General features: G+C 40.7%; 1 protein-coding gene across 4 annotated transcripts in view; it reads right to left on the bottom strand.

The window, feature by feature from the left end:
• The window catches only part of MCU (mitochondrial calcium uniporter), a 195,096-nt gene extending 184,725 nt beyond the window's left edge, over positions 1 to 10,371 (bottom strand). For 3 of the 4 annotated variants that reach the window (XM_059882562.1, XM_059882563.1, XM_024986716.2), the window contains exon 1: positions 10,213 to 10,371. Coding sequence is in view for 2 of the 4 variants with exons in the window: in XM_024986716.2 (XP_024842484.1) it covers positions 10,213 to 10,362 (150 nt within the window). In the remaining 2 variants the exon portion in view is untranslated. The remainder of the gene's footprint in view (positions 1 to 10,212) is intronic. The other variant, NM_001206102.1, reaches the window with a different exon arrangement.
• Between the last annotated feature and the right edge of the window lie 4,418 nt (positions 10,372 to 14,789).

Here is a 14,789-nt window from a genome sequence, read left to right as displayed (position 1 = left end):
CAGAGAACTATTAATAATAAATTCTGTGATGGTACAACTATTATTTGCTCCCATAAGATTTCAAAACGTTCATCAACTACACCGCAAATACAATCTTTTCTGGTAGAGCAGATACACTAATGCCTCTAAAAAACTGTCATAATTGTAAAGTAAATATTTACCTTTGTATTATAATAAAACCTAGAAGACCAAAGAATATGTGCTCTCCAGTAAGAAAGCCAGTAAGGTCCTAGTCAATTAAAATGTTAGAGAAATCATTTCAAATAACTTGTTCTCAACCCTACATAAAGGCTCAGCGCCAAAGAATTGATGCTTTCAAACTGTGGAAAGCATCTTTGGAGAAGAATCTGCAAAGTCCCTTGGACAGCAAGAAGATCAAACGAATCAATCTTAAAGGAAATCAACTCTGAATATTCATTGGAAGGACTGATGTTGAAGCTCCAATATTTTGGCCATCTAAGGTGAAGAGTTGACTCATTTGAAAAGACCCTGATGCTGGGAAAGACAGAAGGCAGAAGGAGAAGAGCCAACAGAGGATGAGATGGCTGGATGGCATCACTGACTCAGTGGACGTGGGTTTGAGTAAACTCCGGGAGATGGTGAAGGACACGGAAGTCTGGCGTGCTGCAGTTCATGGGGTCGCAAAGAGTCAGACACGACTTAGCAACTGAACAACAACAACATATATGTGTGTGTGTGAGTGTGTGTGTGTATATATCACTACACTTGCAACACTGAGGGATAATACATATATATTCCTACTACTTCTGCCACTCCAATTTCTCTGCCACTCCAATTTCTCATATTATGAATTTCTCAGAGAAATTCATAATATGAGAAAGAAGACTACATTCATAATATGAGAAAGAAGACTGCTAAAATTTCACTAAGAAAAGATTTCATGCTTAGGAATAGCTAGTTTTGTTTGCTTATTTGTTTTTTAAAAGATAAGATCCTCATACTTAAAATTGGTATTTAATGCTTAATCATACTTAATGCTTAATATTTTCTAAAGGAAATAAAATATTACAGAAATGGAAAGTTAAAGGGAACAAAGCCCAATAAAATTACTCAAAAGTATTCATCTAGTTAATGAACATGTTAAGAGTTTCTGCTTTGGCAGAGTATAATACACAGAACATATTCTTTCAACAAGATCTGCTGAATGCTTATCATGCTATGTGAACTTTTTCATACTGCTATGCAAATCTTCCAGATTTTGATATTATGCGGTACAGGCAGGGAGGCAGGAATAGGCATAATGTGGATATCTGATTTTATATATAAATTTTTTAATCATTTAAAAATAATTAAACCAGTTTTTTTAATACAAAAGCAGAGGTGTAGAAAAAACAACAAAGAAACATACTCAACATGACAATAAAAAGAAACTCACAGAAAAGGTCAAAAAATAAAATTTCTGTACTTGAGTAATACAGTCAGAAAGGCCTTGAATTGAACTGCCTTTCTACCTAGTACTTACTAGCTAAGTAACAGCCCACAGCCAAGTCCTATCAGCAGTCCACAGCCAGTCAAGTCTTATCAACTCTACTTCCTAAACCTCCCTTCTCTCTGTTCTCTTGTTCTCTATCCTCAATGCTACTGTCCTAGTTTAGACACTTTTTGCCTGGTCAATTAAGATGTTCTACTGGTGTCTGTTGTCTTTCCAGCCCCAGCCTCTCCAACAAAGTCCTCACACTGATGCCGGTGCGAACCTAAAAGCAGAACCTAACCATGATTCAACTGCTTGAAATTCTTCCCTTGCTCACCTATTCGACAAGTAGCATTTCTGCAAACTGTAGCTTAAACTGCACAATCAGTTTAAATGGGTCTCAACCAGAATTTCCTTAAGAAAACAGAATAGAAACTGTACATGCCTTATACTTAGTAAAAATATTGTTGCATGAGACCTTTCCCAGTTTTATGCACACATGCATATACTCAATCAAAATACAAAAGGTATTTCTACTGTGGGTTGAGTTTTTTTAAAAAATGCTAACTTAATAAAATTTCAGCTCCTTCGCAGGTTCTTTCACAATCTGATCCTTTATCATAGCAAGCGGTTAAGAGACAGGCTCTGGAGCCAGACTACGTGGGTTTACACACTAGCTATGCCACTCACTCGCTGTGTTATCCTGGGCGAGTCATTTACTAGCTGTGTGTCACTGACTGACTGTGATTCTGGGCAAATCACTCAATCAGCCTGATGCAACTCAGTTTCACTATCTGTAAAACAAGGATAATAGCAGTACCTGCTCATAGGGTGTCACAAGAATTAAGTGAGACTGTATAGTGCTTGGGACATGGTGCACTTGATACATTTTATTATTGGTATCACTACTACTGTCCAACTTAATCTCCAGCTGTTCTTACCCAAACTCCAATTCTAACAAATGACTGGCTGTTTCTCAAGTACATTGTACCCCTCACACTGTCATGTTAGATACTACTGCTGCCTTAAATATGAATCGACCTTTTCAGCCCCCCACACATTATATTTCCTCATATTTCAGCTCAAGCAAGGTCTCCCCACTTAAAGGCTTTCCTAACATCCTTTGGTAGTTCTCAGTGTTCCCACTGAGTCTCTACAGGGGAAAAAAGAAAGAGCATAGCCAGTTGCAGTCTTGTTTATGAAGGTCTCCTGGCCAGGCTGTGAACCCTTAGAACCACAATAGAAACATGTCTCTTTACCAGCAGTGTCTCACAGAGAGTAGGTGTTCCACAGATATTCTCTGAATGACTCTAGGTTATTAATCTTTCTAGGTCTTTATTTTCTCATTTGTACAATGGGGACAGTATTTTGCCTGAAGGGTTGTTATGGAGTACACTACACAATGTTGTAAGTGTTTGATAAGGAAGCAATGCTCAGCTATTACCAGGTTTACTGGGTGGCACTTTTTAGAATCTCAAACTAAATTTCAAAGATCTCGGGCAGGGGGCGTGGTGGGGGCGGCTTGAGGAGCAATACCTTAGACCTTTATCAGCTAAAATCTGGTGGGGAGAGTCAAAAAAAAAAAGATTTAAGAAATGTAGCCAATGGGAGGGATAAGATCTCTTGGAAGAAACTGCAGCAGATGCTTGAGAAACAAAACTGAAGGAGCAGACCCTGAAAAGGAAGGAAGACCCACACTGACAACCACCATGCTACAGCTTTAATTTTAGCCAGACTCAGGCTTACATCTCAGCTCCAAAACATTTGTTCATCTTTGCATCCCTATCATTAAAACAGTTTATGAAACGAAAAGAAGAAATGAATCTATTTCATCCTCAATTTCCTTATCTATAAAACTAGCACAATAATACCTTTCATAGGGTTATGGTAAGAATTAAACATGGAAACACAATGCCTTTAACTCTGAAATGCTTTCTTCTATATCTACCCCTCTATCTTTAAAGGCCAGGTAGTTCAGCTAACCTATTTGCTCTCCTGTTATTTTATAAACTATCAGTTGCATTAATACTCTTAAACTTCCTGTAACATCATTTACCATAGGTAAGAAGTACAAAGTGGGCCAGTCTTAGAAGGCAAAAAAGAAATTTTAAACATCTTGCAACCTGTAAGATAGTAAACTCAGGACTGAACATTTGAGACTACCCTCTGGATAGCATCATACACCCAATGGGCTCTGCTCAGCAGTTTTCTGGTGATTATTACAAGTGCTCTCACCAAAATAAAGTGGACAATAATAAGAAAAAATATGTAAAAACTGAAAACTTTAGTAACAAAGCATAAAAGGTAAACATTTCACCCTTTTGGATTAATAAGTATTATTAACATCATCAAAGGACTTGTAGAAAGACTCTTATTTTTAACAGATGTCAAAATGCAATGTCGTATTAACCAATTATTCCAGAACTGAATTAGAAAAAGTTCAGTTTTAGTATGCTAGTAAAGCCAGTTAGTGATGTAATTTACCAAGTTATGCTTTTACCAATAAAAAAAATTCGAGCCTGTACATGGTTTATGGGTCAAGAATTCACTAAGCTTATTAAAACTACTTTGCTTGAAGTCACCTTTGATTTTTACACAAGCTGTCTCACTGCAAGCATTTAACAAAATGCAGTGAAATAAATGGATCATTTTCCATTTGTGTTCAGCTGCAGAGGACAAGTTCAAGCTTAATCTAAATCAGGGAGTAACCAAAATTCAGTTTGACTTTAGGGTCTTGCTGGAAGAATTTGACCCCAATTCACTTTCAAAAACCAGTCTCAGCTTAATCATTTTTAGAATGAAACAGAATTATATAATTTCAAGGGGGAAAAAACTGAATGGGAAAATTAGCAGATGTGTTAGCCATTATCAGCTCTGTAGTAACTTGTTAGGTACCAAGGAAATAAAAGTTCCTTTCCTTTACCTACAGTCTTGTCAAGCTCTAAATTCTAGGACTCTTTTAGGTACATGTCTTCCACAGTAACATCTTCCTGTAACATGTTGTTCCTGTACTGTATCAATCAGTCAAATAAAGATTAGAGGATTCCTCTATACTGAGTGGGCTTCCCTGGTGGCTCAGAGGTTAAAGCGTCTGCCTCCAATTCGGGAGACCTGGGTTTGATCCCTGGGTCGGGAAGATCCCCTGGAGAAGCAAATGGTAACCCACTCCAGTTTTCTTGCCTGGAGAATCCCATAGACGGAGAAGCCTGGTAGGCTACAGTCCACGGGGTCGCAAAGAATCGGACACAACTGAGCGATTTCACTTCACTTCACTTCTATACTGAGTGGTTATCTTGAGATCTTAAAAGGTAATCATCTCCTTAATTACAGGAAAACAAACAGTAATTATTTAAGAAAACCCACAAAGCACAAAGCCAGAATATAAAAAGAAATAAAAACCTACATCTCAGGAGTTATTGAGAAAATGGTATCAGCGAAGTGCTACTATGGAAGACCATAACCACTCCTTGATTGCACTTTCAAACAGGAGGAAGCCCCAAAACCAAACGAATTCACATTCAAGTTGTTGTCTTTGTCATACGCCATTCTTGATGCTGCCTTTCTATTTAGATTCCCTCTTGGAGCAGAGTTCCATAAAGCATAAAATAGAACCCCTTGAGACTTAGAGAAGTTCAATTAATCAGAGTTTGTTGACTAAATCCAAATTTACTCCTCCAACTATCTTTGGGGCTCAAAATAAACAAGATTTTAAAATAAAGTTTCCTTAATAAGTCTGCTCTAAGCATATTTATCCAGAACCCTCAAAATCTTAGTATTTTAGTCCTCTAAAACAACAATAAATCTAGACTCTGATTCAAACATATATTTCTAATAATCTGGGTATTTCTTTTACTTTGGATAGAAAGTTTGTACCCCCCCGCAACCCCCAGTAGACCTAATACAATGTTACCAACTCTCCTTTACTAGTCCACCATCAGTCCAGTTCAGTTCAGTCGCTCAGTCGTGTCCGACTCTTTGCGACCCCATGAATCGCAGCACACCAGGCCTCCCTGTCCATCACCAACTCCCGGAGTTCACCCAGACTCAACGTCCATCGAGTCAGTGATGCCATCCAGCCATCTCATCCTCTGTTGTCCCCTTCTCCTCCTGCCCCCAATCCCTCCCAGCATCAGAGTCTTTTCCAATGAGTCAACTCTTCGCATAAGGTGGCCAAAGTACTGGAGTTTCAGCTTTAGCATCATTCCTTCCAAAGAAATCCCAGGGCTGATCTCCTTCAGAATGGACTGGTTGGATCTCCTTGCAGTCCAAGGGACTCTCAAGAGTCTTCTCCAACACCACAGTTCAAAAGCATCAATTCTTCGGCGCTCAGCCTTCTTTACAGTCCAACTCTCCATAAACAAGTGTAATATATAACCAAGGACAGCATTGACAATAACAAACTTAAAGCAATTACCCAAATTAACCAAATATGGTTACCTAAGCAATAAGTCATTAAACAAGTCAAGGTTGGGGGAGGGGGCGTGGCAGAGCACACCTTTTCACTGGCAAGCAGACAAAAGGGTGTGTATTTGTTATCTATGTATCTAGCACTGCTCTGGAGTCCATGAGGGACTAAAAGGAAACAAGATACACAATCTTTGCCCAGAAAGATAAGACATCCACAAATGAAACATTTAGAGAACAAGCCAGAGTCAATCTGTATCCTGAAAATAATAAATCCTACCAGCATTCAGAGAAGACAGAACAGAACAATGGGAAGGGGTTAAAAGCTAGGAAACACACAAGATTCAGACTAGGATTGCTCCTTGAATCCACCTCTATTTAAAAGCATTTTTATCCCATGGGCATGTATGCTGCTGCTGCTGCTGCTGCCACTAAATCGCTTCAGTCGTGTCCGACTCTGTTCAACCCCATAGACGGCCACCCACCAGGCTCCCCCGTCCCTGGGATTCTCCAGGCAAGATCACTGGAGTGGGTTGCCGTTTCATGAAAGTGAAAAGTGAAAGTGAAGACGCTCGGTCATGTCTGACTCTTAGCTACCCCATGGACTACAGCCCACCAGGCTCCTTCGTCCATGGGATTTTCCAGGCAAGAGTACTGGAGTGGGGTGCCATTGGCTTCTCCATGGACATGTATACACTCCTACATTTAAAACAGGTAACCAACAGGGACCTACTATATAGCACATGGAACTCTGCTCAATGTTATGTGACAGGTTGGATAGGAGGGGAGTTTGGGGGAGAAGGGATGCATGCACATGTATGGCTAAGTCTCTTCACCATTCACCTGAAACTATCACAACATTGTTTGTTAATCGACTATACCCCAATACAAAATAAAAACTTCAAAAAAAAATGTTTTTAAAGAATTTTTATCCCAGATGTCATTAACCACAAACGGAACAAGTCACTTCCCTTGGTTCCCATTAGGTCTGTTTTCTCATCTGTAAAGTGAGGAAGTTAGGTTCAAAGAGGAGTCACAGGTCCCAGTCTCTCACATAAAATGGACCTTAGAAGATAGAGGAGTGATTAAGACTAAAATTCCACTACAAAAACCGCATAAACATTTAGTATGGATATATGAGACGCTGGTTTAAGTACAGTGGAGTATTTGTGCTGAGTGGATCTGGCAAGGTAAGACTCAGCCAGTTCATAAGGATCCCAATTAAAGAACTGGGACTTGTCTCCGTGTCAGGCAATGTAACCTCTCTTAAGGTTACATTACTCTCTTAAAACTTCTAGGTTAAAAGAAAACAAAATAAAAAGCTTTCTCAGGTTAAACTGAAATGATATCACTGCCAAAGAACTACAATGTGTAAAGCAGAAAGGGACAGCCATGATCCGTAACAGTATAACGACAGACTTAAGAGATTTAGTAATTCAGCATAGCCGTTGACCACTAGGAAATGCCAACATTCAGGCTATCATAATCAGAGATGAGACAGATGGAGCAAAGAAATTACACAACCCACAGTGAAAGGCAGTTCCCTTCAAAGAATCATCCTTGAAAACAGCCACCTTCACTAACTGCACAGAAAGACATGCAACAAATATTTAAGATCAGTCTTCATTACAGCCACAGGCTGGAAAGCAATAACAGGCTCTTCACACAGAAAAGGAAAAAATTACACTAGATGGTGCTACAACTACTGACTAAGCCCCTGCAGCTTTTCTCCCATTTACTCAGTTGAACAATGGTTTAATGGGGGGGGGCGGTGAAGGGAGGGGGATGTCGGGGGGAGGAGGCCAAGTTCGGTTTCATAACTTCACAACCACTTTTACCTATATTAGCTGAACTGCATTGCTCTGGGCTTGTTCTTCAAATCTGGAACAGATTCAAAAACATGCCTCTCAAGCAAAAACTTAACCAGTACTATAACTGGTTATTTATACTGATTAATTAAATTGACTCTAATTTACCAGACTTACTACAGCAGAACAAAAGTGGCACAAGCAGGACTTGTGATCTGTCCAATGCAGAGTGCCATCTGCTGCACACGCGCCGGATGTCACCCACACAAGACTCAACCTCAGCCTCTTCTCAGGGACCTTTATAAGAGCAAGTTGTTTGTTCTATATTGCCTAAAACACGTGCCTCAAACCAACAGAGGAGAATTCTCATTCATGGGGTTTTGAAATACCAGTACTTTCATAACAAGCAGTAGTAAGTTTTAAAAGGAAGGAGAAAGATGTGAAGGAGCAACTGCACTTTATAATCAAAAGAATACAATAAGAGGGAAAGAAATATCTGGAGTGGATCAGAGTCCTAAAACTGTTGTATATTCCCCATATAATCTTGGCCACATCTCTCCCCTTTCTGGATCTCAATTTCAGGCATAAAATGTCAAGAATTAAATAGGTCTCTAAGAGATATCTTTCAAATTTTGAGCCTTGTGAGGAATCAAAAAATAACAGATGGAGACAGCAGTACACATGATAGCTTTGGAGCAATCATAGAAAAAGAAAAAAATAACTTTACATATTTTAAATAATCAGGCACAACTTTTTTCAAAATCTTACAATGCTAAGTTCATTTTCAAGTCACCATTCTTACAACACTTCCGCCCATCAGAAATAACACTTCATTTAGTTGTGCTTTCAGCTCAAATTTGGCACATCACTTTTACCCACACCAGAATAGCACAGAAAAACACTTTCATGAAGTACCTGCACAAGCAAGGCACTCACAGCCTGACAGACTCGCATAGTGGAAAATACACAAGGCACAAATTTCAAAACGCTAAATGAACACCACACCCAAATAGTCTAAAAAACAACTGCAAAGTCGAATATATTATCAAAATACAGAGACAAAGACAACTTGGTAAGTCTTTAAATAGTTTGAGGGGTAGGGGAATGCAATCAGATTTTTGGGTGGCCTTATGTTTTTAAATGAACAAAACATATAACTGGAGGCTATGAAACATGCAAATCTAAATTGAACTGTGGAAAGCTCGGCTCTCACCCAAAAGCTTCAGCAAAGCAATATGTCAGTATGCCAAAATGAAGTACAATTTTCTCACAAGGAGGAGGAGAGGGTCCATATCTGTGACTAACAATAACAATACCATCTTGCATTTAAAGAGCATTAGTTCTTTTCACTACTCTTTCAGACACCTAATTTTATGCTGTCAACAGTCTTAGGGTATCCTCTAAAAACCGCCAGTTCAGTTTCCTCTCAAGAGCCATGTGATCAGAACAAGAAGACAGGTGGGTGTATTTGTTGAGGGCTGAAGGTACTAGTTTCTGCTATCAGGCAGTCTGCAGTGATTTCTCATTACCACACTATACAACTCTGCCCTAGGAAATAAAACCTACACTCTTTCTTTTGGAGTTGGCCAGATCAGATCAAAAATATGGATCTAGAAAGTCCAAAGAAAGATAACCTGCTGACTTGTTAAATGAAGAATTCCAAGTCAACTTGATCTCTCGCAACTTAAAAAGAAATATACACACACCCCAAAGCTGTTCAAATAGAAACTCCTGTGCGTTGCCAGCCAATGAAAGCCAGCAATAACGGGTTAATACAACCACCAAAACCCTGCCGCTGGGAACAACTTGTCATATTCGCTTCCCCTCTGCCTGCTGCCCACCCTTCCTTCTTCAGGCAAGCACAAGCTTATAAACCAGCCCTCCAAAAGGGCCACCGAGGACCTTTAAGGACCTGAGAGGATGGAGCTTGCCTCCTGAAGCAATGCAGCATCCATCGCAAGGGTGCTGTGCCCCATGCCCACAAGCACGAAGTCACAGAAAGGGATAAAGTTTGATTTTCCGCCTTGCCGGTTCACATAGGGCCGAGAAGAGAACGAGGGAGCAGCCCCGCTGGGGTTCAGGGTTGCCCTCCGGGGGACAGTTCCCAGCAGCATGGCACTGCCACTCCTGACACAGACACAAGGCAGCCGCGGCAACTCAGGACACCCCAACCCGCCCGGAGGAGAAGGGAAAGGGGACAACTTGAACAGTGCTCAGTTAGGGAGCAATGGAGCAGAGCTGTTAAGGAAAAAGGAGGGAGGGACCGAGATTGGGGCGGGTCGGGGAGAGGTTCAAGTCCCTTCCCTTCCCCGCCCTGGTGTCCCCGGTCCTGCGGGGACATCCCAGCCGTCGCCCCTCCTCCTCCTCCCGGCTTCCTCCGCCCTTCCTTTATTCCTGGTTGCCGCCGCAGGCGCCTGAAGGGCACGGCGGCTCCTCGGTGCCCGGCAACCTCGGGAGCGGCCGCGAGTTGAGGTAACTCGCCCGCTGCCCCGGCGGCCTGCCTGCCGGCGGCTCCCACACACCAGCACCGCCCCGCCCTCCCCGGAGCCGCCGGGCGCGCTCGCTCACCGTCCGGTGGTGCTGCTGCTGCCGGTGGCGGCTGACGCCCAGAGCAGGGAAGCAGCCCGCAGTCAGCGCTCCGCAGCCGCCGGCGCCCCCGCCGCCGCCACCCCGGGAGGAGAGGAGCAGCAGGAGCGATCTACCTGCGGCGGCCGCCATCTCTCAACTGTAAACGGCGCCGACCCAGGCAGCGCAGCGGACGGCCGGGGCGGAGCTAAGGCCGCCACTCACCGGCGCCGGCCCAACTGCCGCCCTGGACTGAGTTGATGAGGCGGGGCTTCGTGCAAGGTCCAATCGACAGGCAGCAGAACCACACTAGAGACTGCCTGTCTATTCCAGAGTTACCTATTGTGGGGCATAGTCAATTACGGGCAAATTCTAGGGAACGGGTAATTGGCATCCAAACCCCACAGGATAGCAGCAGTAGAGATAGCGTATTCGATTCGGCTAATCTTCATCAAGGATACAGCTATATAATAAGTGTAACTGGGGAAATGGATATTTGTGCAAAGCTCTGTAGTTCGTGAGTGTTTTAAGTTGGCAAAATAGACTCCAAATTAGTAATCATTAGCTAGGTACGCTGGAACTCCCAACGACACGCCCAGAGTTATCATTCATAACTGATGGTATTTGGATATGCTGAAATTATCCCCACATCCTGAGATTATCTAACAACTATAATATGCAGCATAGTACAGGAGAGGTAGAATGGTTATGATACCAAAGTCCCAGAATGAGTACATGTTATCAGTGAATTAACAGACCTGTATACACTTCAAATACTCAGTTAACTTTTACAGCACCTTTATACTGATATTCTTACACTCTCCATAAGCAGCACTCTTATTTTCTTAGCATTTTTGACCTTATGTGTGCTTATTAAACTATAGAAACAGAACATGCCCATAAGTAATAAAAAATCACTTGAAGGTTACCTTAATGAATTTTCATAATTTAGCTAAGTTAGCCACTAGAATACACTTTGGAATAACTCTTTCTCTTGAAAATACTTCTTTCCACAGAAACAAGCTCATAATAATAGTTCATTTAAGACTATGAAAGATTTGAGGTTTCTTAATCTTCTCAGAAGACAATTTCCTTGCTGTCTGTTTATTATTAGCTAGTTAATTCTAACTCCTTTTAAAATCTGGAGCAGGAAAACAGTTTGGTAAGCAAATAAAAGTATTATCCTAAATTTTAGGGTGATAAAGTTAAAGCTAAATGACACAATACACGAACATAATTTTATTCTATCACTTATTCTAATAATATTTTTTAAAGCTTGACTGAAATGGTACTTTTTTGATCAAGAATAGCTAAATAATAAAGGGAGATTTTGGTTTGTTTAATCCTTCCACCCCACCCCATGACTATAAGATGATTGGCTTTTCCAGGTGAGACACTCATACCACTCACCCAAAAGGCATTTGTTGCTCAACAGTGGAACATGAGAGCTCAGGAATGAGACAAGCCCCTCATTCAACAGCTGCATACACTAATCCCCCTAGCTGGAAATCTGTGACATTCCTGGGGCAACTTCACTTACAATCATTTTCCACTCATCTGTATTTATCCCATCTGCACTTTATGTATTTCCCCATGCTTTCTTTATGTATTTCCCCCTGTCTCTTGTCACTTCACAACTTCTTACTAGGATTACCATGGATTTTAGTTTTGTTTTTATTTTCTGTGTATTTGCAAATCTGGCTACTAATCAGTATTATGCCTTCCACTCCATGTTATACTTTGAAAAGTTCTACTGGAATTGCCTTTCCTCTGTTTCTCAAACTATGAAAATAAAACATGGATCCTGCATTACTGAGATTTAGTCCTGTGGATTTGCAAAAGAACCACAATAAATAGTTTTTCAACTGCAACCTGAAACTGAAGGGATTATCAAAAGCTTTCTCTTTATCTATTAATATTTACCAATCTGTGTCATCTTTCATCTACCAAGATGATACCATTGATGAACTACATGTAGCTTGCGTATTTTGAGGATCCACCGACTAAACTGAATTTTAATAATCCCCGGCTAGAAATTAATCTAAACAAATCTCAATTATCTCTTCACAGAGAAAACCTTTCCACAGCTGCAAAGGATATATCTCACACAAGCTGATTGGCAAGGCCAAATAAGAATAAAGTGTAGACAGCTCAATAGAAAGTTGTTCTCTAAACAAATAGTAATTTCTGGAAGAATAAACAAAAACACATGTTACTTTTGGGAAATTTTAAGGGGTAGTTATCTATTTGAATGGTTTAACTTTTTCCCATCTGCATGTTATTTTTATACTTACAAAAATATGGTCACTGAAACCTACATGGCTGCAGAATTGTTTTCTGTGCCAATCCTTAAAACAGGTTGATCTTTTATTTTAGCTAAAACTAATCAGAACAGATTTCCTGGAGCATGAAACCCTAACTAGGTTCTCTACTAAAATGTACACTAAAGTCAGCTCCAAAGTATGACTCAACTCAGTGGAGTATTTGCCTAAGCATTCCAGAATAGCCAGGGTAGGTGATGCACACAGTTTGTTGACGTGAGCAAGGAAACATGAAAGAGATCTGCTTAGAGATCTGGGAACTATGTTTCATGGTTTGCTAATATGAGTTATTATTAGCAATCAGCAATTCTTAAAGATCAAAAAAAAGTATACAAAGAAGAGAGAGGAAAGTGTGTTTAGCTTTTAAATATGTATCATAAACCACAACTTAGATCTGTTTTCTGGTGATTTGGCTCCATTATTTTTCCAGATGTCATTATTCCTATTTTTTAACACTACCCATCTGCAGAAGGGCTCAAATATTCAAACCCCACCACATAGCTTTTCCTGTCTATATATCTAGTCTGACTTCATCAAACACATACACATTTTTTTTTCCTTCCTTTTGTTTTTCTCCTTTTCTTCCCCCTTACTTTAATGGAGACTGCAATTGGATCATTTACATGCTTTATATACATAATTTACATAAATATAGTTACATATCTCCTCTTAAAATTTTTGTTTGACAAGAGTTTCATGCCTTGGCCTCCAAAGGATGACTGACTCTATATTAATTTTATAACTTAGTAACATTAATCTAACATTCTTTTAGGTCAGAAACATCCAGTTTGCAAGTTTGGGGGGAGGGGAGGTTTGTTGTTCTTTTTTGTTTTTCTGTCAAGTACCTAACAGGGAAACACTGAGTTCAGAAGGCAGGGCTTGTTCAACTAGGACTGTCTTCGTTCATGTTTCTCAGGATCTGAGAGGTTGGCAGCTAACTTGCACGCCATCTTTATCATATTGGATTGGCTTGTGGCCACCTACAGCCTTTGCTCTTTAGTAGACCTTTGGAATCAGGAAGTCTTTTGTCTAATCTGAAGTGATTCAAAGAGGCAAGACACTAATTCTGCACTCAAACCACTTATTCCTTAGACAGTGCCCAGGAATTCAGCATACATTTTAGTGGGATGCAACAATATCCACTCCAAAGTATTCACAAGTGCCCCCTCACCCAATCCTAAAAACATTTTCCGACAAGGCTGAATTATAACAAAATTCCAAATCGGTAAAGGGCTCTCCTCTCTCAGCATTCTCCAGGTATTTACTACCCATACCCTGAACATGCCCTGACATTCCAACCTCCAACTCTTTGCTCCTGCTGTACCTATACATCACCTGTTCTACTCTGTTAAGACCAGCTTGGCTTCCTCTGAGAGGAAATGCCCAGGTAAAATTAAACTCTCAAATTTGTTCTTTGACTTTATATCATGCTGCTGCTGCTGCTAAGTCGCTTCAGTCGTGTCCGACTCTGTGCGACCCCAGAGACGGCAGCCCACCAGGCTCCCCCATCCCTGGGATTCTCCAGGCAAGAACACTGGAGTGGGTTGCCATTTCCTTCTCCAATGCAGGAAAGTGAAAAGTGAAAGTGAAGTTGCACAGTCGTGTCCAACTCTTAGCGACCCCATGGACTGCAGCCTACCAGGCTCCTCCGTCCATGGGATTCTCCAGGCAAGAGTACTGGAGTGGGGTGCCATTGCCTTCTCCATTCTATCATAGTACTACGGTACTTGATATGAGCTGGTCTCATATCAAGTATGACAGTGAGGTCTGCCACACCATTGAGTATCTGACCTATTTCATTAGACTAATTTGCCTGGCTAGGCCACAGTACCCTTCTCCCCTCACTTTTGTATGTATTTTATATCAGAATGATTTATGTTACTATCTTTCTCCTACACAGCTCTTCCATTTTAGAGTTGCCAATCTGATAAATTAATTTAAGCTGACTTTAGATGATAACAAGTTCTTCCTGGATTGCCTCTTTTGTACAACATTTACACTTAGAGGACTCAAACGCTAATAGGCAAAATAATTTCACAGAGAATGGCAGGTCTAAGAGATTTTTTTTCAGGTAAGATCGTCCATTAATAGTCTTCAAATTTTCATCAAATACCTAGTCACTTCCCTCTGCCTATTTCAAGGTCAAATACATCTTTATATTATGCTGGTTGTTGCCCACATTTCAGCTTCTCTGAAACTGAGCTAATTTAGTGTCGAATGCTGTATTCATTCCCTACTTCAATGTAATATATATAATCT

This window comes from Bos taurus, chromosome 28 (genome assembly GCF_002263795.3).
Source record: "Bos taurus isolate L1 Dominette 01449 registration number 42190680 breed Hereford chromosome 28, ARS-UCD2.0, whole genome shotgun sequence".
Lineage (NCBI taxonomy): Eukaryota > Metazoa > Chordata > Mammalia > Artiodactyla > Bovidae > Bos > Bos taurus.
This window is presented reverse-complemented; position numbering and strand designations above follow the sequence as displayed.